General features: G+C 38.8%; 2 protein-coding genes across 7 annotated transcripts in view; both read right to left on the bottom strand.

Moving 5' to 3' along the window:
• The window catches only part of plekha7b (pleckstrin homology domain containing, family A member 7b), a 141,341-nt gene extending 136,878 nt beyond the window's left edge, over positions 1-4,463 (bottom strand). For all 6 annotated transcript variants that reach the window (XM_020040231.2, XM_020040242.2, XM_020040257.3 and 3 more), the window contains exons 1-3: positions 4,324-4,463; positions 4,142-4,218; positions 3,967-4,024 (exon numbers count right to left, since the gene is read on the bottom strand). In XM_020040231.2, the coding sequence (XP_019895790.2) occupies positions 3,967-4,024; positions 4,142-4,218; positions 4,324-4,406 (218 nt within the window). In that variant the 5' untranslated portion in view covers positions 4,407-4,463. The remainder of the gene's footprint in view (positions 1-3,966; positions 4,025-4,141; positions 4,219-4,323) is intronic.
• Positions 4,464-18,141: 13,678 nt separating this feature from the next.
• On the bottom strand, positions 18,142-25,257 carry rps13 (ribosomal protein S13). The gene is made up of 6 exons (NM_001303781.1): positions 25,208-25,257; positions 24,509-24,557; positions 23,358-23,436; positions 21,232-21,401; positions 19,038-19,138; positions 18,142-18,206 (listed from the first exon to the last, which is right to left on the bottom strand). The coding sequence occupies exons 1-6, from the start codon at positions 25,228-25,230 to the stop codon at positions 18,173-18,175; spliced, it is 456 nt and encodes a 151-aa protein (NP_001290710.1). The 5' UTR covers positions 25,231-25,257; the 3' UTR covers positions 18,142-18,172.
• Positions 25,258-25,948: the final 691 nt, after the last annotated feature.

Below are 25,948 nucleotides of genomic sequence, written 5' to 3'. Positions count from 1 at the left end.
GAGGCCAACAATCACTTTGAATGAGCTATAAAGTTCAGTTCCTGAGAGTGGACTAATGGTGCACAGATCAATCATATAATAAGCTCTGCACAAAACTGCCCTGTATTGGACGGTGGCAGAAAATAAGTTGTCACTCAAAAGCTACCATCAGAAAGAATGAGATTGATCTAGCTGCAATGAGGGCAACATTTCTTGGCCAAAATTCAAAGCACTGTGTGTGGTGCAAACCTGACATTACCCATGTCTCAACAAATACAGTGAAGTACAATAGCGGCAGCAACATGTTGTGGGGATGCTTCTCCTCAGCTGGTATTGGGTATCTTCATAAAACGGAAGGAAGAATGTAGAAGCATAAGAAAGGGGTATATTGCAAGAGAACCTGCTCAACATCCTACTGGCCTGATTTCCATCAACAAATGGTGTGAAACACTGCAGAAGGAAACCCAGGCAACTAGTAAGCATATGCACATAGCTCTTTACTCTAGTGTCTAGATAAAAGGTGCACTATGTAAGTATGCGCCACCTATCGGCAGTGAGTTCAATATTGGTTCTATAACACCATTAAGATGCTCTGACACATAACATAGCTAGCTAACATTACTTTATCGTCTAGACCAAAAACTTTGGAGAAACCTACCTAAAACCTATCTGCGCTCCAAAAATAAAAAAAACAGAAAATCAAATGATATTTCTCCGTCATCATCAATCTAGCAGTAACGTACACACAGCTTTCCTTGACTGTCTTGCAAAGTATCTTAATGAGGTATCTAATGTCACCTTACTTGTTCAGCAAAAAAAGGTAGCCAACTCTGCATCACTGTTCATCACTTTTTAAACCTTCACTTGTCACCATTTAATGACGCCAAATCCAGATTAACCCTTGTTTAACTCTGTGCTAGTTCAGATGTTCGTTTTGCTTCATTATATTTTCGTTTCTGGTGCACTCAGTGTGCATGAATCCAAACAAAGCCTTCATTGGCCTTACCTCACACACCTTCAAGGAAGTACACGCCTACGAACGTCCCGATGTTTGACTTAATATCAGTCTTGACACTACCTTGTTAACGTTAAATTATGATATCTAAGGGTTATTATTGGACATTTTAATATGGAAAATGCTGCATAAGGGACCTTTAACAAATAACACTGTGAGTAGATTACATTTTTTGTACATAATCCTGTTAATAGCCAAGAGACAGGTGAATCCTCTGCTATGGTTTTAGGGAGCCGTAATACTTTCCTGAATAGACAAAGTTTGACTTTAGAAATCATGTCCTTAATTGCCTCCAGACTCGAATCATGCTTTTACATATCTGTCACTATATGGTCACAGACAGAAAAGTCCCTCTCCTGCCCCTTCCCAAGTAACACACATATACACACACAGCAATCAGATAGTCGAGGTCTTGCATTTTGGAGAATGTGAGCTGAATTTCAAATTGCTTTCTTTCAGAGCTTCTTGGCACTGCCCTCTATTTTCTTAACAAAGCGTGCAGAAAAGAAATGTTGATTGGCATAAGACCTCATACTTATGAGATCTGTATAGCTGACAATATCTCATGATCTATGTTGTGAAATCACATCAACTGTACTCTAAAACTGCACAACACATGTTCAAACACTTGCAGGAATATCATGAGACTATTGTGTGTGTGGTTTTGTGTGGTAAATGAAACAGTATAAAGTATTTTATTCAGCGCTCTCCCTGAAACAAACTCTAAATAGTAAAGCATAAAAAACACGTATATTATCTACCTACAGATCCTGACAATTATTTCTCAAATATATATGGTTAGGATACATAAGTCAAACAATCACGTCTCAATGAAGAGATATCTAAAAAAAAAAAATTTAAACATCCACTACTGTTCAAAAGTTTGGGGTCACTTAAAAATGTCCTTGCTGTCCATGAACAAATATATAAAATGAGTTTGAATAGGAAACATAGCAAAATAATAGGAAATATAGCCATTAACAAGGTTAGAAATAATATATTACCTGAAATAATAATTGTGTCCTTCAAACTTTGCTTTCGTCAAGAAATCCTCCATTTGTATCAATTACAGCCGTGCAGACCTTTGGCATTCTAGTTGTCAATTTGTTGAGGTAATCTGAAGAGATTTTGCCCCATGCTTCCTGAAGCACCTCCAGGAGTTGGATTGGCTTGATGGGTACTTCTTACGTACCATACGGTCAAGTTTTTCCCACAACAACTCAATAAAGTTGAGATCTGGTGACTGTACTGGTCATTCTATTACAGACAGAATACCAGCTGATTGATTTTTACCTAAATATTTCTTGCATAGTTTGGAACTGTGCTTTGGGTTATTGTCCTGTTGTAGGCAGAAATTGGCTCCTATCAGGCACCATCCACAGGGTATGGCATGGTGTGGCAAAATGGGGTGATAGCCTTCCTTCTTCAAAATCCCTTTTACAAATCTCCAACTTCATCACAACCAAAGCACCCCTAGACTATCACATTGCCTCACCAGGCTTGACAAATGGCATCAAGCACTCCCCCAGCATCTTTTCATTTGGTCTGCATCTCACAAATGTACTTCTTTGTGGTCCGTCCACAGCTCTTTTTTCCAGTCTTCCTCTGTCCAGTGTCTGTGTAATTTTGCACATCTTAATCTTTTCTTCTTATTGGTCAGTGAGATATGTCTTTTTCTTTGCAACTCTGCCTAGAAGGCCAGCAACCCAGAGTTGCTTCTTCAATGCTGATGATGAGACTGGTGTTTTTCTGGTGCTATTTGACAAAGCTGCCAGCTGTGGACCTGTGAGGCATCTGTTTCTCAAACTAGACACTCTATTGTATTTGTCCTCTTGCTTACTTGGGCCCCGGGGCCTCCCACTCCTCTTTATATTCTGGTTAGAGCCAGTTTGGGCTGTTCTGTAAAGGGAGTATTACACAGCGTTGTACGAGTTCTTCAGTTTCTTGGCAATTTCTCACATGCGACAGCCTTCATTTCACAGAACAAGAATAGACTGATGAGTTTTAGAAGAAAGTTATTTGTTTATGGCCATTTGAGCCTTTAATCGAACACCACAATTGCTGATGCTCCAGATACTTGTCTAGTTTTCCACCTACAGAACATAGACATTACATTAAGAAAATGCACCCATGTTTGGTCCCAAAGCCACGTAGCACCTCTGCTGCTGTTTTGCCTAAGCTTTTGAAGGCATGCATGTCATCCGCTTCTTGCCCCAGTACGTCACAGTTCAGCTGCTAGCTACCCTGCAACCTTGCTGGTGTTGGCAGCCCATACAAATTTTGTCCTACAGGTCTAAAAGTCTTTCTCTCTCTGCCTCATGACAAATACATTTAGAATAAAAGGATATTAGAGCTTTGAAGACACAATAACAAAAATCTCCCTACCCCATGTGCAGGCAATTTGCAGACAAATTGACAAATAGCATGGTTTTTCTATTATAAAGAAATTGGCTTTTTAAAGGTTCCTTCCCAGGAACCTATACTTGTTTTTTCACACACACACGCGAAAGACAACTGCTTATCTGCTTTTTAAAAAATTTCATACATGTTATGTTCTTATATATTTTTGGCAAAAATGTCTGTTCTGCTTATTTGTTTGGTTCCATACATCACATTTAAATACATGTTGTGTTCTCATTATCCTGGAGTCATTAAAAATTATTAAACGCAAAGCAGTGTGTTGTTTCCACCTATAGGGCAATGTAGACTACAGTAGCCTATCTATAAACACATAGTGTCCTGCATGAAACCGTGAGAAAGAAAAGGATGGCTTGCATTGAAACGTCATCATTGCTCACCCCGCCGCAAGACCATGAGCCTTCAGCGGGCTACACATTGCGCTTTGGAAAAGGACTACCCCGGGACAGCGTTTGTTTTAAGCCTAGCTATGAGCAAACCTATTTGTGCCCAAATCGGACGTTATTAGAGTCAATGCGCACATTTCATATATTACAACACAAAGCTCCACTCACTTAATGAAGTAGCTGGCCCCCTCCTCCGAGAATCCTTCTTCCCATCCCCGTGGTAAATCTAAAACATGAATACAATGCAATGGGCTGCTTAAACCTAGCTACATATCTCAAAGCAGTAGGCTAAAGCACCTACAAAGCAATCATCGATTGGCTCAATATCAAGTATTGTGTGTACCTGATCGTATCATATGTCCAGAGTTGACAGGTTCACTCGTACGAGGATGGAGCCAAGTAGTGTTCTGAGTTTCATCACTGAAAGGAACAGACACCTGTTACTGGACAAGGAAACGTGTATAACTGCGTAATTACCTCGTTTCGTCCTTAAAACTTGAATTCAAAACATCACAATATGCTTACTTTATGAAGAAGACCCTGCCATCTCGACAGACTCCGTAGGACCAGTAGTCGGGTAGAGTGTCCCGTCCGAGCGGTGCCGCCATGATCCCGGTTTGTTTAAGCTATTTCATTTTCCTCTCCTCTCCGCAGTTTTCAGGGAATCCGAGAGTCCTATGATCACCGCCAGGGAGACCGCCAGCAGAATTTTAAAGGGAAAGTTCACCTAATTTTAAAGGTGGCCTAATTTGTATTCTTTCCGCGCTTACATCTCATTCCTCTCTATTTTAAAAAGGGTGGTCAGATTTGCATGACTTTCCAATGTATGAATGTACAGTGGCTCTCAAAATTATTCATCTCCGTTGGACCACAATTTATTGTGCTACAACAAGAAATCTAAATGGATTTAATTAGAAGTTCTTGCCACATTATATCAAAGTGAAAAATAAAATATGCATATTGTTCTCCAATAATTACAATTCCATAAGAAAATAATTGAAGTATTCACCCCTTTGTTATGGCACCTAAATGAACTGTGATTCAACCAAATATGTTCAGAAGACAGGTAATTAGATGAATGAAGTCCATGTGTGTTTTACATGATTTCTGGTAAAATACACCTATCTCTGGGAGGTCCCACATTCAGTATATTCCTACCAATAACTACATCATGAAGATGAAGGAACATTCAATGCAAATCCAGAATAAGGTTCTTCAAAAGCATCAATCAGGGGTTTGATATAAGAATATTTCCAGGACATTGAATATCCATTGGAGCACAGTAAAGTATGTTAGCAAGAAAAACTGTGAATATGTCTAGAACAGACGGTCCTCAATAACTAGGTATCCAGGCAAGAAGCGCACTAGTCAGGGAGGCTAGCAAGAGTTCTATAGCAACTCCAAAGGAGTTATAGTCTTTCATGAACTGGGAAACACTGTGCATACTGCAACAATAGGCCAGGTGCTTCACAAAAGTGGCCTTCATGGGAGAGTGGCAAGAAAAAGACATTGTTGAAAAACACCTCAAATCAAATCTCGGCTAGGTTTTGTTAGAAGACATATGGGAGACTTTGAGACCAAGTGGAGAAAGATTCTATTGTCTGATGAGATCAAAATGGAGCTTTTTGGCCTCAACGCTAAGTGCTATGTTTGGTGCAAGCCTTACACCGCACATCTTCCTGGAATTTCCAGGCCTTGATGCAGAGAAGCATCCCTATTGCATGATGCTTCTCCGCATCAAGGCCTGGAAATCTGGTGAAGATAAAGAGCAAAATGGTTGAAGTAAAGTATAGAGAAATCCTGGAAGAAAATCTGCGGAGGTCTGTAAGAGACTGGGACTAGGGAAAAGATTTGTCTTTATAATATTGAACCCAAACATACAGGCAAAGCCAGACCGGATTGGCGTTAAAAGAAAGATGACATTGTCCCAGAGTGATTCATTCAAAGTCCGGACCTCAATCCAATTGAGAATATGTGGAAAGAGTTGAAAATTGTTGTCCACCAAAGGTCCATCCAAGTTGATGGCGATTGAAAAATCTAGCAAAGAAAAATGGGCAAAAATTGTGTTAAAGGAGTAATATGTATACTTTAAATTTTTTATATATTAGATATTAAAATTATTAAATGTCCAGAATAGTGTAATAACGGTGACCAGCATATTATGAACATTTTTCAAGTCTGAGAATTCAAATATTGGCTCAATGACTAGATATTTTATAGACACCCCAACATTGTATAATTTAATTGTAAATATAACCAAACTCAGAAATTCCAAAAGTGTGAATTTCTGAAAGGTGCTTTTCACAATTTTCAGAAATAACTTTCTAGTTCCAAGGTTTGGAAGTGCTGATTTCCTACAAATTACTACAACAATCTGGTCTGCAAAATGAGTCTCATTCACAGATTAAATGTATTAGCTATCTATTGGCATATGGCATGAAGCATGCTTGTATGCATAAAACTGATATATATATATATATATATGGATGTCAGCAGTGCATCTCTCTCACTGCAGCTGCATGAAGGACTGAGTTTTTCCAACCATGAAACATTACCATAGCGCTTACCCTGCATCAAATGTAACTGCCCAATTTCCTTCCCATAAATTTAATTTGAGGGTGTGTGAAAGCTCAAAGTCACAGTACTGAGTACACAGGAAACCATGTCACCAAGTAAAGAGGGATTGGCTGTGTCACTGGACAGCATACAGGAAGATTTCATTGCAGAATTCCCAGCCACCTCTTTGACATAATTGTGATTTTAATGTGTATTCCCCCAAAGACTGAATGACAGTGGATTTATCTCTATAGATAAAACAGTACTTCCACTGGGGCTTATTTTGCAGGGAAGAGTTTGTACCAAACACAGACATCAGCAACTGGATATTCTAACAAATCAAATATGCAATTGGATAATCTAACCAAACAAAATGTTGTTTTATCAATGTGTGCAAATCCCAACCCTTCAAGTTCTAAAACCAGTCACATTTTTGTGATTTAGAATTTGTCTTGGAAGCAGGCCCGGGTGCAGGATGAAATGACTGAGAAGGCATTTCTTATAAATGAGGGGGCATATCTAATTCATATACCATTTGCAGTGTTTATGGGGAAACAAAACTGGGGGGGCACAGATTCTATCAGGAGGGGCAATGCCCCGCTGGACCAAGGAGTATGGGTAGTCTGGAAAACAGTCTCCCAGTCCCAGTAGATTTATTTTTAACTCTAAAGGAAGAAAACTATATCCAATTCTGTTAGTGAAAGGTTATCAATCTCTTTCCTTCCTGGACTCAGGCTTAACACAGAGTGCACTCCTATGGGTGCAGAGAGCATCAAACATCCCACTAAGTTATAAACATTTGATCACAGCCCTTTGAGGACCTTGGAGGAGGTTTTGTTGGCCTGTTCCCCTTTGGTTTGATGCATGGTTTGTTTGGTAAGATGTTGTGAGATCAAATACAGAAAAAAAATCTATTTGACTGCAGATATTCTGCATCTAATCAGCACTTTCAAAAAACAACCTTGATATCAGATATTGGGTGGTAAAAGCCTTGCAGAGGTGTAAGAAATATGAGGTTGTTTCTGTAAGTGGTGGTCTGTCTTCATTGCTGACTCTGCTAAAGACAATGGGTTAGAAAGGTAGCCTAAGACATGCCATTGTTTACACATAAATTCTCATTTGGAGATGAAAAAATCTGACATTGCTATAGTTTCTATTCAAGAATCACTTCTCTCATTGCAGTAATGTTAGGTTTTCAGTGCCAGGCATTTGAGGAAGAGCCAGCACTGAGAGGTGGACACATACAGTAGTTATTACACCCAAGACCTACACAAATAGTTCATCCCAGAGTAGATGTTACTTGGCTCAACACACGCAAATTTGGCATCACCTAAACAACTGCAGTGGAACAATTCATCAACTAAGATGAGCATGCAAAGCACATATTTGACACAAATCATCCTTAACTTCAAGAAACAGCCCCTACAGAGAATGATCTTTACTGTCTGTAAAGTATGTTGAATCAATCTTAAAAGGTGATGCTTCCAACAGATGGGAAGGTGACAGTGAACATTTGTGTAACATATGTGTATTACATTAATCAAACATAACGTGAAACTATCAAATTGATTTGCCTACATTAGTTAATGTACACATTGTATGATCATGGATAAGCTAAAAAAATAAATAATAATAATTACTGGACTTTGTTGGGTTCACAGGTGTAGCTATTGCTGGAAACTGAGTTCATGCTGGAGCCCTACTGGCCAGGCATCACCACTCTAGTCCACTTTAGTGGCATGCTTCGGATCATGAACCGTTCCAAGACTTCTCCATACTTTTTTTTCCTGTTCAAAGAATGCTGTTCCAGAACTGGGCTGACTTTATTAGATGTTTTTTGGTAAAGTCTAATCTGGCCTTCCTATTCCTTTAAGCTTATGAATGGTTTGTACCTTGTGGTGAACCCTCTGTATTTGTACTTGTGAAGTCTTCTCTTTATGGTTGACTTGGATAATGATATGCCTACCTCCTGGAGAGTGTTCTTCGCTTGGCTGGATTTTGTGAAGGGGTTTTTCTTTACCATGGAAAGGATCCCACAATCCACCACTGTTGTCTTCCGTAGACGTCCAGGCCTTTTTGTGTTGCAGAGCTCACCAATACGTTCTTTTTTTCTCAGAATGTACCAAACTGTTGATTTGGCCCCTCCTAATGTTCCTGCTATCTCTCGGATGGATTTTTTTTGCAGCCTGTTTCACTTGCATTGAGAGCACCTTTGACCGCATGTTGTGTGTTTACAGCAACAGCTTCCAAATGCAAATGCCAGACCTGGAATCAACTCCAGAACTTTTACCTGCTTAATTGATGAAGAAATAATGAAGGAATTGCCCACACCTGTCCATGAAACAGCTTTTGAATCAGAAAAAGAGGGGGATACATATTAAAGAGCTGTAATTCCTACTAACTCCAATTTAGATGTGAATACCCTAAAATTAAAGCAGAGAGACTGCACTTTAAGCTCATATTCATTATTAAACTGTAACTTGAATATATTTTGGTAAACAGCCAAAATAACTAAACTTGTGTCAGTGTCCAATTATTTCTGGACCAAATTGTATATAGTCAGCATGGTTTCTACAACCAGGAATGGGTCAATATTTACCTCTCAAATACATTTTTGCTTTTTGTTGTTGGTAACTGCATGATAGGAGAATGCATTCATATGTTCCATTAGTCTGTGTGCAAGAACATTTGTTTTGAACACATTTGCAATTTTTGTATAGTCTGTAGGGTGGGACCTTTAAATCCATTGACTGACCTTTCCCAATTAACCGGTTAGTCAGGTCAGATGGGATCAGCCAATGAAGTCCAAATGAGTAGACTAAATAATAACAGCAGATACCTTCAGCCAATCAAACGTATTTTATTAAGCTATTTTTACATCAGCAGTTGTCACTAAGTGTACAGATACCCAGTTTGAAATCTCAAAGAGCAATCGTAAATGAGGCTGGAAGCTTTACTCTCATCAAACCATTCAGTGACCCCACGCGCTCTGTGGATTGGGGCATTGTCATTCTCGAAGAGACCAAATAATTAACCCTCTTTCAAAGTCACTTAGATCCTTTCCTCCTGACAACATGATCCAAAATCAAGATCAACTGAGCCTGCTCAGCACATAGCAGAACAGAATGTTTATTGTTTAATTGGGTCATGATGTACCACCTGTATGGTAGTATGTGCATTCATTATGTTTTGCCACTCATTTATTCAGGTTTTTCATTTAATTTTCACCAATCTGTATACAGTGGTGAGAACACTGCCGATTTTGCAGATTTTCCTATTTACAAAGCATGTAGAGGTCTGTAATTTTTTATCAAAGGTACACTTCAACTCTGAGAGACTGAATCTAAAACAAAAATCCTGAAAATCACATTGTATGATTTTTAAATAATTAATTTGCAACTCTTGAGACATATTTTATATGTTCTTCAAAGGAGAGGTCAGGGTCAAGGGTAACGCCAAGGTTTTTTACAGTTTTTTGGGATACAACCATGCAGCCGTCGAGGTTCACAGTGAGATTTGCTAACAACGCTATTTGTTTCTTGGGTCCTAAAATGAGCATTTCTGTTTTCCTTGAGTTTAAGAGCAAGAAATTCTCTGTCATCCACTTCCTAATATCTGAAACGCATGCTTCCAAAGTAGCTAATTTTGGGGCTTCTCCATGCTTCATTGAAATATATAACTGTGTCATCAGCGTAACAGTGAAAGTTTACATTGTGATTTCGGATTACATCGCCCAGCGGGAGCATATATAGTGAGAACAATGATGGGCCCAGAACCAAGCCTTGAGGAACACCAAAGCATACCTTTGACTTGTCAGAGGATATGCCATCTACACTAACAAACTGATATCTTTCAGATAAATAAGATTTAAACCAGGCTAGAACATGTCCACGTAGCCCAATATGGGTTTCCAGTCTCTCTAAGAGAAGGGAGTGATCAATAGTGTCAAAAGCAGCACTAAGATCAAGAAGCAACAGGACAGATGTGGATCCTTTGTCTGAGGCCATTAGAAGGTCATTTGTTACCTTCACGAGTGCAGTCTCAGTACTATGATGGGATCTGAAACCGGACTGGAGTATTTCATAAATGTTATTTGTCTTTAGGAAGGCATTCAGTTGTTGGGAAACACATTTTTTTTTAATTTTTGAGAGAAACGGGAGGTTCGATATTGGCCTGTAATTGTTTAATATGTCGGGCTCCAGATTAGATTTTTTTAGAAAAGGCTTAATTTCCGCTATTTTTAGTGAGTTTGGTACACAGGAGGAAAGGGAGCAATTTATTATGTTCAGCATTGGCTGACCTAGCACAGGAAATAGCTTGTTGGAATCAGGTCTAGCTGAGAGTTTGTGGGTTTAGAACTCATTACAAATTTTGTAAATGTGTCGAGCAATACGGTATCAAAAAATTGTCCCCATTGACACCTGGTCAGGTAGGTTCAAGACATTTTTAGGACAACTGAGATTTTGAGGACCATAACTATTTAAGGAGGAGTCAGTTATTTGTTTTCTAATGGTGATGATCTTTTCATCAAGGTAGTTCATGTATTCATTACAACTAAAGTGAAGACCCACTTCACTTGCTAAGCTTTGCTTTTTTGTTAACTTTGCAACTGTATCAAAGAGACATTTTGGATTGTTTTTGTTCACCTCAATCAGGTTGGAGAAATAAGCTAATCGAGCAGACGTGAGTGATTTTCGGTATTGTAGTGTACTGTCTATCCAGGCTAGTCTAAATACTTCCAACTTGGTGGAGCGCCACTTTCGCCCCAATTTTCTGGAGGCTTGCTTAAGTGCTCTAGTATTGTCTGTATACCAGGGAGCAAGTTTCTTGTTGCGTATTTCTTTTGTTTTTAGTGGTGCAACTGTGTCTAATGTATTTCGCAGTGTTTAGATCCTCGATTTGATCGTTTACAGATTTATTTACTCGTTAATGAGCGAACTTGTAAGAATATCAAGGAATTTATTTGTAGTCCGAGAATTTATAGTACGGCTTTTGAAACTCATTGTTTGCGGAGCAAGTGGATTTCTTGTTTTAACGGTAAATGTAATAAGACAGTGATCCGATATTCCAGGATTTTGGGGGGAAATTATTAGATCTATAATATCTATTTCTCGTGACAGGAATAAATCTAAGATGTGATTGTGGCAATGTGTTGGACCTGAGACATGTTGGATAAAACCCATTGAGTCAATTATGGCTTCAAAGGCTTTTTGAAGAGGATCATTGGACTTTTCCATATGAATATTGAAATCGCCAAAAATTAGAATACTATCTGCCATGACTACAAGGTTAGACAAGAATTCTGGTAACTCAGTGAGAAACATTGTGTATGGCCCGGGGGGCGTATAAATAGTAGCTATGTAAAACGATTTATTGGCCTGGTTAACTTTCATTAGTAAAACTTCAAAAGAATGAAAATCAGTGATGTGTTTGAGAGTAAATTTATATTTACTGTCATAAATATTAGCGACACCCCCTCCTTTTCGGGATGCACGAGGGATATGATCACTAGTATAACCAGGAGGAGAGGCCTCATTTAAGGCAGTGAATTCACTAGGCTTTAGCCATGTTTCACATAAACCGATAACATCTAGTTTATGGTCAATCTCCCTCGGTCTGGGGCTCCATGCAAGATCTCACCTCGTAGGGCATCAATGAACATGAGGAAGGTGAGGGATCAGCCCAGAACTGCAGCGCAAGCAAGGTCCTCCTACTCAAGCCAGCGCATGTCCAGGCCCATCTGAAGTTTGCCAATGACCATCTGGATGATCCAGAGGAGGAATGGGAGAAGGTCATGTGGTCTGATGACATAATTGGGGGCTTTTTGGTCTAAACTCCACCTGCCGTGTTTGGAGGAAGAAGAAGGATGAGTACAACCCAATGAACACCATCCCAACCGTGAAGCATGGAGGTGGGTCGTGGCTGGGTCTTCCAGCATGACAACGACCCCAAACACACAGCCAGGGGAACTAAGGAGTGGCTCCGTAAGAAGCATCTCAAGGTCCTGGAGTGGCCTAGCCAGTCTCCAGACCTGAACCCAATAGAACATCTTTAGAGGGAGCTGAAAGTCCGTATTGCCCAGCAACAGCCCCGAAACCTGAAGGATCTGGAGAAGGTCTGTATGGAGGAGTGGGCCAAAATCCCTGCTGCAGTGTGTGCAAACCTGGTCAAGAACTACAGGAAACGTGTGATCTCTGTAATTGCAAACAAAGGTTTCTCTACCAAATATTAAGTTCTGCTTTTCTTTTCTGTCATGCAATAAAATGCTAATGTGATTTTCTGGATTTTTGTTTTAGATTCCGTCACTCACAGTTGAAGAGTAGCTATGATAAAAATTACAGACTTCTACATGCTTTGTAAGTCACAGCTCCGGACATTGTTTTTTTTCTTTCCTTTCCAAAAAAGCTTTAAAAGGAAAGTTTTGAGTGAGGAACAGAAGCGTTCAATTTGCAGTGGTCTCTCGTTTTAACCCTTCTGTTCCAGGATCTAACATTTTGCCGTCACCTGTATCCTCACAGTCTTGTCATGTTCATTTGGTTTACATACAACAAACACCTAGATAACTAACATACATACAGCTCTGGAAAAAAATAAGAGATAGCTCCAAATTATTCTTAAATCAGTATCTCTACATGTATGGCAGCCATTCCATTCCAGTGTCTTAAACTCCAACACAGGCACATCTTATTTTACTTAATGAGGTACGGATTAGGTGAATACCTGAACCAAATCTAATTTAACAAGGAAAAGTATAAAAACCACTGCTATGGTTATCACTATCCTCTTGCAATAGGACCAGCTGGATGGCAAAAACAGTGCAAGTAGTACCTCAAAGGTAATTTGAATTTAAATAATAATAATTAGCATGACAAAGGAAAAGGAATGTTTTGGGTGAGGAAAAGAAGGGTTCAATTCTAGCTTTACTGGCAAAGGGATACAGTGAGCGTCAGGTGGCTTCCAGCCTGACAGACATTGGGTACAACAAAGCTACAGACTGGCAGAGGGTGAAAACAACTGTCCACTGACCGAGATGACGTCAACTCATTCGAATGTCATTAAACAACCGTAGGACGACATCAAGTAACCTACAAAAAGAATGGCAAACAGCAGCTGGGGTGAAGTGCATGGCGAGGACGGTTAGAAACAGGCTCCTAGGGGCAGGGCTTAAGTCGTGCAAGGCAAGCAAAAAGCCCTTCATCAATGAGAAGCAAAGGATTGAGCCAGACTCAAGGACTGGATCGTATAGGAATGGAGTAAGGTCATCCTCTCTGACGAGTCATATTTTTATCTTTTCACAACACCTAGTCGTCTATTGGTTAGACGGAGACCTGTAAAGGCTTACAAGCCATAGTGTCTCGCACCCACTGTGAAATTTGGTGGAGGATCGGTGATGATCTGAGGATGCTTCAGCAAGGCTGGAATCGGGCAGATTTGTCTTTGTGAAGGACGCATGAATCAAGCCAAGTACAAGTTTATCCTGGAAGAACACCTGCTCCCTTCTTCTCTGACAATGTTCCCCAACTCTGAGAATTGTTTTTTTCCAGCAGGACAATGCTCAATACCACACAGCCAGGTCTATCAAGGTGTGGATGGAGGACAACCAGATGAAAAAAACTCTGGAATTTGATGAAGAGGAAGATGGATTGTCACAACCCATCAAACAAAGCCGAGCTACTTGAATATATACTTAAACTATCTAAGATTTATTTTAGAGAACATTGAGTAAAATATCATCACAGTGTATTGCTTTTGTAAATCCTGAGGAGTAAAATGCCATCTATTTGTGAAAACTGAGATTGCCTGGTAAGAAAGATAAATCTTTATAGCATATAACAAAATATACATTTTTATAGCATTTGCTGCAGAGCCCTTTCGCCATGTACTGATTCAGCTAGAGCTGGTGCCTTCTAGGAAAGTATAATAACATTGAGTCACCTTGCTGCATTGTCAGCCTCTGGCTGTGGAGAGGCAGGCATCAGCAGCAGCACTCATGCTGCAGAGCTGCGCAGTACTGCACATCTTTTCTATGAGAGACTGTGTCCATGTGTTTATGGATGAGAGAGAATGGGAGAGAGGTGACAGAAAATATCCAATAAGAGCAATTAATTCAGTGCGGATGGTGATACACTTAAGTGTTAGGTACCCCACTGTCCCAGGATTCATGGTTTAGAAAGTGTTTCAGTCACAAATGCTTTTGGGCATTTTATTTATATTTATTTTACCAGACAAGTCAATAAAGAACAAATAAATATTTACACTCCTACAGCCTGGTAGGAGGCAAAGGCCTCCTGTGGGAACAAAAAAAGTAGGACATCTGGACAACACAGAAAGAAAACACACAATAATAAAACAAATACAACAACAAAATAACCTGAACACATGCCCATAATACTAAATGAAGAAAAGCCCTACAGCATGATTGCAACACAGCACACCCTTTACTGACAACTTAGTGCTGTGCAGTTACTGATCCCAGCTGAAATGTTAAAGGGGAATTTAACCATAACTCATCAATTTAATGTACTAATTACCAGAGGTGTGGACTCAAGTCACACATCTTGGACTCGATTCAGACACGAGTCACAAATATGATGTCTTTAGACTTGATTTGACTAAATCAAAAACTTGCAATTCGACAAACATCCATGACTTGTGACTTTAGTTGGAATTGAGCCTTTTGACTCAAACTGACCTCTCGAAGCCCAAAAATGACGATACTCCAAAAGTGTGCAGCACATCAACTTTTCATTTAACGGATTACAGTTTGAATCCGACAGCAGCCAATGAAATTGTGACTGCAGAGAAAAGGTTGTGTGTGGCAGTGTTGAGGAATGTCGGCAGGTGAATTCAGCCCTTGGAAAGATGATACCCACAATTATTATTTTCAGATATAAAGACTACACTAGTCAACAAAAATGTATTGCAACTTGCAAAGCATGCAGGAAGAAAATGACAGATGGAGGCACAACAACAAGGTTGTGGCTAATATAGCGAACAGCACTATATAACTTTGCTAGTGTAGCATGTAGGCTAATGTAATGTTAAAGCAATGAGGTTGGGCGAATGTGTACAAGCATACATCGTCCGATTGTGCCCCATAGCAAACTTGGAGATTTATGGCAGGTTTATTTGGAAAGTAATGAATATACTGTATATTTTTAAAAGCATTCATGATTTGTGTAAACTTTATATACAAACTACTTCTGTTGTTAAAATTATTACATTAAATTTGTTAAGAGCACATTATCACTTTTATAGCCATTCTTTAGCAAATTGCCTCCTTTTTAAATCATAACAATAACAGAAATCACCCAAATAGCCCTGATCAAAAGTTTACATACCCTTGAATGCCACATCCAAAGAGGACGAGAGCGTGAACTCAGTTTCCAGCAATAGCTGCACCAGTGAACCCAACAAAGTCCAATAATTATTTAACTAGTGTCCTTATCCAAGCTTATCCATGATCATACAACATGTACATTAGTAACTAATGTAGGCAAATCAATTTGATAGTTTCACATTATGTTTGATTAATGTAATACACATATGTTACACAAATGTTCACTGTCACCTTCCCATTGGTTGGCAGCATCACCTTTTAAGGTTGATTCAGTATACTTTTCAGACAGTAAAGATCATTCTCTGTAGCTACTGTCTTTTGAAGGTAAGGATGATTTGTGTCAAATATGTGCTTTGCATGCTCATCTTAGTTCAATTGTTCCACTGCAGCTGTTTAGGTGATGCCAAATTTGCATGATTTGAGCCAAGTAACATCTACTCTGGGAAGAAATATTTGTGTAGGTCTTGGGTGTAATAACTAGTGTTTGTGTCCACCTTTCAGTGCTGGCTCTTCCTCAAATGCCTGGCACTGAAAACCTAACATTACTGCAATGAGAGAAGTGATTCTTGGAAAAAGAACTTAAGCAATGTCAGATTTTTTCATCTCCAAATGAGAATGTATGTGCTATATACAATAAAACATTTTGGGGCTTCATAGACAACTATTACAAAAGACTGCATGCTGTCATTGATGCTAAAGGGGGAAATACACAGTATTAAGAACTAAGGGTATGCAGACTTTTGAACAGGGGTCAGTAAATGTTTTCTTTTTTGCCATGTTTTGTTTTATGATTGTGCCATTCTGTTATGACTTACAGTTGAATGTGAATCCCATAAGAAATAAAAGATGTGCTTCGCCTGCTCACTCATGTTTTCAGTACAAATGATACATAGATTACCAATTCTCCAAGGGTATGCAAACTTTTGAGCACAACTGCACATGGATAGGAATTTCTATCTTTTGATAAGCAACTGCTTGATAAGGTTAGGTTTAAAAAAAACAAACGTATTATACAAATCATACTGAAACAGAATTATGTCAAGATATTATAAAAACCAGTCTAGTTATTGAAAAAATCTATACTTCATATTTCATATGGCAGTGGATACTTTTATTTTTCACACATTAGACACATCACCAAGGTTTAAGATTGAGCAAGGCATTAAACAAGGATGCCCAATTTCTCCCTTTTATCTTTTCTGCAGAATGCAGATTTTCAGCACATTGTTATAACCCAACTTAGATGGTACCACCTTACTTCAAGTTCCCTGAGCACTCCATATTATTGAACATATTATTCTCCAAAGGTTCAGGTTTAAAATTGAATTTGTGTAAATCTGTATCCATGATTGCCCTCCAGTGGCGACATACAACAATCCCATTAAGTTCACTAAAAAACCATGGATATTATTGTCCAAGTATTGTCCAACTGATGAAATTGGAGGTGGGACAGTGTAGCAGGTTCGGTCTGTTTGTTCACGTGACAGGATTTACAAATGATGTTGCCTGGCACATGCAGAGACATCCATCCAATAACAAAGCAGCGGTCTGCATTCAAAGGTTGTGAGTATGAGACAAAGTTGAGAGTATTCTGTTTTTATAAAAAATATCCTACTCATTCAAAGTAACGCAAGATTGCAGTGATGTTTTTTGTTGTCTATGCTATTTAGCTATTCAATTAGGTTCTGTAAAGTAGCACAATGTGACAAAACTTGGCTGAATTATGTGTCATGCTTTTGAGACAACATTTTAAAAATCAAGTGGATTGGCACAAGCATAAACATAAATCCAGTAACAAGTGCTTGCATGTTTGTACATGGAACATTGTGGGACTTTACAGAAGTCTTGTTAAAACTGTAATCTGAACACATGGTATAAATTGGAGGAATACAAATCCTTACTTAATGTGTGGTTGCATAGAGACATTACATTTTCGGCTGTAGTTGTCCAGATGCATTACTCATCTCCAACAAAGCCATCAAATCAGAAACTTATTATAATTGGATAAAGTACACAATTTCAGAAATCTGTACTAGTCAAAAACTATAAGGATGATGCAGTGGTGGAAAATTGTAGGTCTTTCTCATCAAAGCACACTTTCATCATGGGAAGGGAATGTGTGCAGACAAATTCTTATATACTCTTAAATACATTTTGGCAGAACACGAGTGCAGCATTGTTATACATCTTGGCTGTCAGCACAACAAGTTCCCATTGCAAATATCAAGAGAAAACTGCATAAAGTTAAATTGATTCATACCAATAACTTGTGAATATGCCTTTAGATCCAAAGTGAGCACAGATCTGCTGGAGCAGTAACCCCTGGAGACATAGTTGCCAGGCATCATAGATGAAAACAAAAGTCTAGGATTGTATGGAAATACACAACCAGTACAATCTTGTGTACTTTCCCACCCCCTGAAGACCAACACAGCAGACAAGATCCATTCAAATGTATCTTTATTTATGCAAGACGCCTTATGCCACCAGAGCAGAAGCAGTAGAGGATTCACTGTGGATCAAGAAGGAAAAAATATTAGTGAAAGCAAAAGCAATGTAAACATACCAACCAGAAAGTATACATTAAAGACATTCTCTCATGGTTAATAATATGAATCAAATAGATTATAAATTGGTTGGTATATACTCTTAAGAAACTTGTTTTACTAAGAACAATGAAATAGAACCATTAAAGCTTTATTCATGCAATTGTCAATAACCTTTTCACATGCAGGTTTTAAATATTCAGCTTAGCTTTTTTGCACATCTATTCTACAATCCTAAAATGTGATTGTTGCTCCCCTCACTACAACAACCATTTTGATTATTTGACTTATTCTAAAATAATGGACTAGGGCAGCCCTTTTTAAACATTGTTTAAAGAAGCATGAACATTTTGCACATACATCCACTTCTTTGTAACTATACCACTGTCCCTTTTTAAGGTGCCTACTTTTAAGATGTAATTTAAGCTAAAGCCTAATTGGGAGTAACTGATTGTTAGGGCTCCCTCTCATAAATTACGTAGTAAGATAATGTTACTGCTACAATGCCTGCTATGACGGTTTTCCCAGTTGCTTTGACGAGGGATATTGACGGATTTGAGGCACCTTAAACTACCAGTATGAACAAGCGTGAAGTTATAAGGAGAGGTGACGGGTATCTTAGCACAGAACAACCACGGTGCTAATTTACCTCCAAAGTTTGCCTAGGCATTAATAACTCCTCTCAAACGATTAACTACAAAACAATTAATTAAAGTGTCATTTAGAAAAATTCAATAATATGAGCACTTCAATTACAGGTACGCTTTCCCATCCCTAGGTCAAGAGTTAATACTTACTACTTCCAGTTAGGAGCAAGAACTCTCTTGGTCTTGTAGTAACGTGCCAATCTGTGGATCCTGCTTTCAGTGAGAATCAGACGGAACTTAGCATCTTTATCCTGCAAGAAAAAGTGTGAGTTGAAGAGCCATTGTTCAATGTCATAAAGCTTAAAGGACAATTGGTTGTCTCAAGGCATGTCTCCACTAGTCCCCAAAAAGTTGGTTGGACCCCAATGAATACAAATCCATTGGAATTTTTTTATTTGAAGTCGGTGAGAAAATAGACCATTGTCAAACCAAGAACTAATTTGTTTAAATGAGATTCCTATAACTTCCATGGTGATTTGCAGATGGAAGGCAAGCGTGGAGATGTGTCTTAAAATAGATGTGTCCGGTTTTGTCTCTGGAGCTAGCAGATCACACTCAATTCAGTGGCTGTTTAGTTTGTTAATAGGCAACTTATGTTTGGTTATTTAGTGGTCGGCTGTTGCAGCCTATCGTCAAGAATGCAAAATCAAGAAGAGATTTATTTGCCAGAGCAGAATACTGACACTGCAAACAGTTATTGGTGGCTATAGAAACCCTAATGGTGTACTAAAGGACAGTCCACGGGAATGGGCAGTAAAGAAATAATTTAACTAATACATATGGTGTTTAATGGGTATTTATTTCAAATCGGTTTTCTGATTAAACGATACCAAGAAATTTATGAATTGGCACAGATCACTTCTTGTTAGCCAAACAAGGTCATCAAAGCAGCACTAATATAAATTAATGTCAGAGCCTCGGTGTGGCAATTATTAGGAGGTATCTGGTTAATCAATTGAAGATGGAATTAAAATGACATTAAAGTTAAATGAGAAAGAGATACTACAGCACTATTTAGCTAATCATTTGAAGAGGAATAGGGTTGAAAATGCAGTTTTGTATTCATGTTCTCAATTTGCCAAGGCATTAGCTAGCTAGGTAGCTTAATTATTTCATGGTTTGATGCAGTAAAGACAACTAGTGTCATCAGATGATAAATAACATACCAGGCCAGGATTGGTTGATGCCTCTCACTCTTTCCTGATATTTTACACCTTATACACAGCCATCCTCTGTCACAGCTAAGGCAGGCTATAGTTGCTAATACAGCTTCTCTCTTACAACACTGTTGCATTCGAGAGGTATTTGTATAGTAGTAATAATACACTGGACATTAAAGCACCTTTCAAAAAAACAAGCACACTGTACAGCAAAAAACAAGAAGAACCAGTTAGAAAGACAATCTTATAAAACTTTGAAGCACCACTGAAGTTCAAGCTACACAGAGGAAAAAAGCCAGCATGATTCAGTCAGTTTTAAGTTTGTTATTAAAGGTGGTGATGGAATCTGAGTAGCGGGTGGCTGAAGGGAGTGTTCCAGAGATTTGTGGCCGTAACACTGAATGCCCAAGCCCCCATGACATATAGGCTATTTTTTTTTTAATAGTGAGAAGTCCATTGTTAGGGAAGTGGAAACTATGAGAAAGGGGGTGATGTGAAGGAGGTTAGACAGGTAAGAGGGGGCAAGGCCATGGAGGGCCTTGTAGGGGAGGAGTAGCATTTAATAACTGATGCAGAACTTGACAGGGAGCCGGTGAATGTTGTACAGTGTGGGAGTGGAGTGTCCCCAGGGTTTGCTGTGATTGAGGACAGAGTTTCAAACATACTGGAGCCTGTCCAGGGCTTTTCCGGACACCCCAAACAGGATTCCATTGCAATAGTCCAGACATAATGTAATGAAAGCGTGTATGAGGGTCTCTATGATGACTGGGACCTGTTCAGTTGTAACTGCGCTAAAAAAATAAAATAATGTTCTCTAAAAAAAAATAATAGTGATCTCTATGTATATTTACAACCCTCATATATGTCAAATGTTTGCAAATGGAAATGAGCATGGGACAGGAGTGAGTGTTACCAGGACAAACAGGAAAAGTTGGTGGCTATATAAAACTTTTGCATGACTGGGACAGTATGATTACAGGAAAAGGGCAGCACTATGCTCCCATAAGCCATTGGGACAAAGACATGCTAAAATAACCTCATAGGATTTCCATATTGATCATGCAATGCATATTTTCAGCTGGATACACATTTCAAATTATGTGTTTTGGTTGAAATCCTGGTGGGTTTACACACTTATCACCCTCTGAAAGTACTAAGCGAAAACATCTAAGAGTCCTTGTTACCTTTCTGTTCCTCTCCAGATGCTTTCTCACAGCAACAGCCTTCTTGATGAGGTGATAGAGATCTTCTGGCAGGTCAGGGGCCAGGCCCTTGGACTTGAGAATCCTCAGGATCTTGTTGCCAGTGACAAAGCGCACCTGGGCAACACCATGAGAGTCCCTAAGGATCACACCTGGGGATAAAAGTTAAAAAGTTAGAAGAAGCACTGTTCCCTCTCCCACCAATTTAGACACATACACTCCAGTCCATTTGCTCACTCATGTAACATGAGAACATCCCTTCACTTTACAATTAAGTACCATCAGTGTTTTTCCTGTCTATGCCACATTGTAGCCTATGTCAGTTGATATTCCAATGCCGACAATGAGATAACTTCAGATGAGCCCATGCTGGCCGGTATTATGATGTATTATTTCCCTGGCATGTTAACAGAAAAATAGGTCAGAACAAAATGACCAAAGTTACGAAGTTAATTGATCGTATCAATGTTGTGACATAAATGTCAGGGGAGAAAGTTTGCTCCTCAAAAGTGTAACAATAAAGGGCTCGACATGAATGATGGTCTGCTTGCCCTTGAAAACAAAAATAATTGTTGGACAAGGAGAACGTATCTGGTGGATCATCTGTATGCCTTCCCCAATTATTTTGTAAAGAAAATGTCATACCACAGATATTACAGAATATCCCATTAATTCATTAAATGCTTGCATAAATACTGAGTCATGTAAGCTAAACCACGTATGAGCAATGTGGTTTGTTTGCACGCTAATTCTGCTTACACGCTAGCTAATATTGCTAACGTTGTTCCATGTTGACCATTGAAAGAGCCATGAAATAGCCTACTGAGAATGCCAGCTTTGTGGTTGCTGCTATTACTAATTTATTGTTATTATCATAAATACATCATTGATGTTGCCTGTGTGATAAACAGTGGACAAAACTTTGCCGGATATGAAATTAACATTGCAGAGATGAGCTGATTTCATCAGTCCAGTCTGTCTGTCTAACGGCTTGCAAGTCTGCATTTCGCTTCAAAGGGTGGCTTCAACAACAGTATTCTATAAAAATGAAGGCCATCTTTTTTGCATTCCTATTCAGACATCCAGCGGCAGAACAATAACACATTTTCCTTTAGACTGAGGGTCTTGCCCTTTTCCCTACACTTGTTCCTGCAGTGTTCCGCCACCACCAAACAAAAACATTTATGTAGTCATGTTTTGTTTCATTTTTCTTTCCTTTCCAAAAAAAGTTAAAAAGGAAAGTTTTGAGTGAGGAACAGAAGCGAACAGAAAGAAAGAAAAAGGTGCAGTGGTTTTCCGGAGCTGTACTTACGCTATTCATTTGTATCTCCAGCACAAAGGCTTACCGTATTTTTTCACTTGTTTAAGTCATTTCCAGACAGAAGAAACCTATTGGTCAAATAGAAATTCTATTTGGCTAAAAATCTTGTAAACCTTGTGAAGAGGCTTCATTAGATGAACCTCACGACCCTCCCTCTCCGGATTCCTCTCATCTTTTTTTCAATTAGAATAAAATTGAATGAATTGAATTAGCAATGTGTTAACTTATAGACAATTTTTTTTCCTGGTGTTTTTTTACCTCTCACTCCGACTGGATTGTGTCATAGAAAACTCTACTGTGGTTGGTGCAAGTTTTTAAACAATTAACAGTGAGGAGAAAAGTAGATTATGGTAGGTTGTAATCCTAACTCACACACTGTGCTCATAATTTTGGCAGTTCGCACATATCTATTTTTAGGAGCAAAAGCGATTGAAATACTCGCATTGTACAGCCCTGTACATGATGATTGATTGTTTTCTGAAAGATACATTTCATCCTAGCTAGTAGCTTATAAGGTCCTTTTGATGCAACATGTGGTCAGACTGCCAAGCAGTCTCCTCAAAGTTTGCCATTTCAGTTTAATACACGCTTCCACCAAAAAAGTATTGTCCATAATGGGGGTGTACAACAAAGCTGATTACCGCTTGTTTTGAAAACCTTAAATCATCCATAATAAAAAATCGGTCAACCTCCAGACAGATCAGTGGCATCCAACAATGACAACTGAAACTCGATGACAGAATTTCTTACAAAAAGTGCTAGACAGGAACAAAGTAAACATCCTTACCGATTTGAGAAGGAGACAGACCCTTCTTGGCCAGCTTGAAAATCTGCTCTTTGACATCATCAGATGTAACCTTCAGCCACTGCAGAAGCAATGTTTCAATGTTGGAGTAACTCACATACCAGACATTCAGTCAAATGCTCAGAACACACAATCTGTCCCTTAAAGCAAGGCTCAGTAAATACAAAATTATACCATTACTTTTCAATGTTGGATTCTATCTTTCAAATTACAAATATTAACACATAACTCAAATACAGACATTCAGTGCTTTTGATGTTGTAACACCGTATATACAGGAGCTATTTTCACTTTTTGCCCTTTTACATTCCTTTAAGGTGATTGCTACTGGAAAACTGCACACCTTGCAAACAACACCTCAGCGGTTGGACTTAACACAGCTTTGTGGCACCATCTTTAGGACCATTAGGTCCATCACCTAAACCGATTAAGTTCTTTGATAAGCAACATTATGCAACTAGCTAAAGTGTTAGTGCATCAATTATTAGTATCTAGGAAGTTTGACTAAGTCACGAAAGCTAGCATAATGTGCTAACAAGCCAGCAACTCATTGTTACTTATATAAAACTAAAGGGATTGGACTAACTGTTGCAGCACATTCAAAAAAAATAATTTAAGCTAGCAAGATACTGGTTAATTGTTAGTAGCTAATGAGTTTTCTACAAGCCAGCTCTAGGTTGTAGGTGCGATGCCTGTGCAGGTTGCCACTATGAAGAGCAAATAGAAAGCATAGCAAAACTACTGATCTGCAGACTGATTTCCGATAACACCTGTATAGATTCAGGGGCAGCATGTCGACAACATTATGCTACATAAAATAGGTTAAGATGTGTCAGACAATGTAGAGTTATAGCCCCAGGCCATAGTTTTGTTATTGATTGTATTATAGCGGGACAGGAAGGGAGTAATATGTTGCAGATTTCTCATAAGTTGCAGATTTCTATGTGCCACTGGTGGTCCTTAGTGAATTTCCAGAAATGATTACGCTGTGCGCAATCAAATTCATTCCATCACTAAGTTGATTAAATTCCCAACCATATTGGAAGCAAAACACAGAGGATTGCTGGAATAGTGTCTTACTATCTGAAGCTTTCTTGACTTGTTACAACCTATCTAACCAGACAGATACTTACTGTGGGAACACTGCGCCTGTAAGGTAGTGCGGACTGGGACAGGCCCTTGCTGAAACGTAAAAAAAAAAAAAGTGTTACATTGGTAGCTAGCTATAGCATTACGACAAATAGTATGGTGTCCAATTAACTAACTGCCACGGAACTCTGTCCCCCAAGAGTGCCAGAGACCAACATCCTAAAGGTTCAGAATTGTCCTGTAAATGCTCAAATTTGCATAAGATGTTCTTCTAAAGCACTCAGTTATGTTAGAAATAATGATTACTTTTAATTATGTTTATTTTTCGTCACAGCCTTCGGAACCATGCTTAACAATGGGTTGCGATCGAAACAAGTAGCAGTTATATCTAGCGTCCATTAGGATTGGAAAGGTTAAATAATGGCGTCTAGTATGCCTATTTCGCAGAAAACGGCACAATCTGATCGAGTGGATTTATTGTTTAAGTTTCAAAACTAACAAATCAAATTAAATAATTCCAGTTAGCCATAAATGTCAGCTCATCTTCAGGGCTGTGTGCGCGACCATTCATAAAATGTAGTTAGCGTGTGACCGTTAAGACAAATAAGCAATCTTTAATAATATTTTAATGTTAATGTGTACACAAGGTATTGGTTCAGATTGATAAAGTAGCCAACGGTACATCGCTTAAAATACGAAATATAGAAAACATACAGATATTTGTAAATATATCACATGTTTACCCTGGAGCGTGCATGCGACCCATGGCGGCGGCTTAAGCGAAAAGACAGGGGAAGGAAAATGTGTCGGCGATACGTCGTTCACGAACGAACGGCTCTTTTTGGTGGACGTTTGGAACCGAATCACATTGGTGAATGAATCCGTTCAAATGTTTCTTTATATATTTAGCTTAAACACCTATTACTTACAGATGTCACTGTATTTTTTTTATTTTAAACTTCATATTCGCATTGAATAAAATACATGCGAGAGAGTACATGTGTGTTCCAGGAGCTATTTAACGTACGGAAAAAAAAACAAAAAACGCTGTAATAGTTAAGACAAGCGATGTAACCGATTTGAACGAGCAATCCCCGCTCTAAAATATTCTAGCCAACTATTGTTGCTTCACCTTGGGGATCTGTATTTTTTTCATTGTTCTTGGACAATTTCAAATAATTTAATCGAAATGCCGTTCGATTCTTTCTGGTAAACGGAGCCTCAAGAACCGACTCACCGAAAAGACTCGCCTATCACTGATATTATTTCCGGTTCTTTCGGAAGTAAATCTTTTGATCGGAAGTGACGCAGGCTAAAGACTAAACCTTGTTTCCTAATACAGTTATGTCCGTGTACTCAATATTTTGAGCTAGCTCACTTTATTATTAAGGTGAAGAACAGAACCAACCCCTGGTTCACTCATGATATATCTGATGCTACTCATAAGACAAATATAGCATTGGCTAAGGCTAGAAAAAAAGCTT

Source organism: Esox lucius, chromosome 2 (assembly GCF_011004845.1).
Source record: "Esox lucius isolate fEsoLuc1 chromosome 2, fEsoLuc1.pri, whole genome shotgun sequence".
NCBI lineage: Eukaryota > Metazoa > Chordata > Actinopteri > Esociformes > Esocidae > Esox > Esox lucius.
Note: the sequence above shows the minus strand (reverse complement) of the source record. Positions and strands in the feature narration are given on the sequence as shown.

Coding starts and splice junctions, on each gene's coding strand:
- rps13 (NM_001303781.1), bottom strand. CDS start 25,230: ATGGGTCGCATGCACGCTCCAGG. Junction 19,139..21,231: donor ATCTGGAGAGGAACAGAAAG/GTAACAAGGACT, acceptor TTTTTCTTGCAG/GATAAAGATGCTAAGTTCCG. Junction 18,207..19,037: donor CTTGCTCCTAACTGGAAGTA/GTAAGTATTAAC, acceptor CTTGATCCACAG/TGAATCCTCTACTGCTTCTG.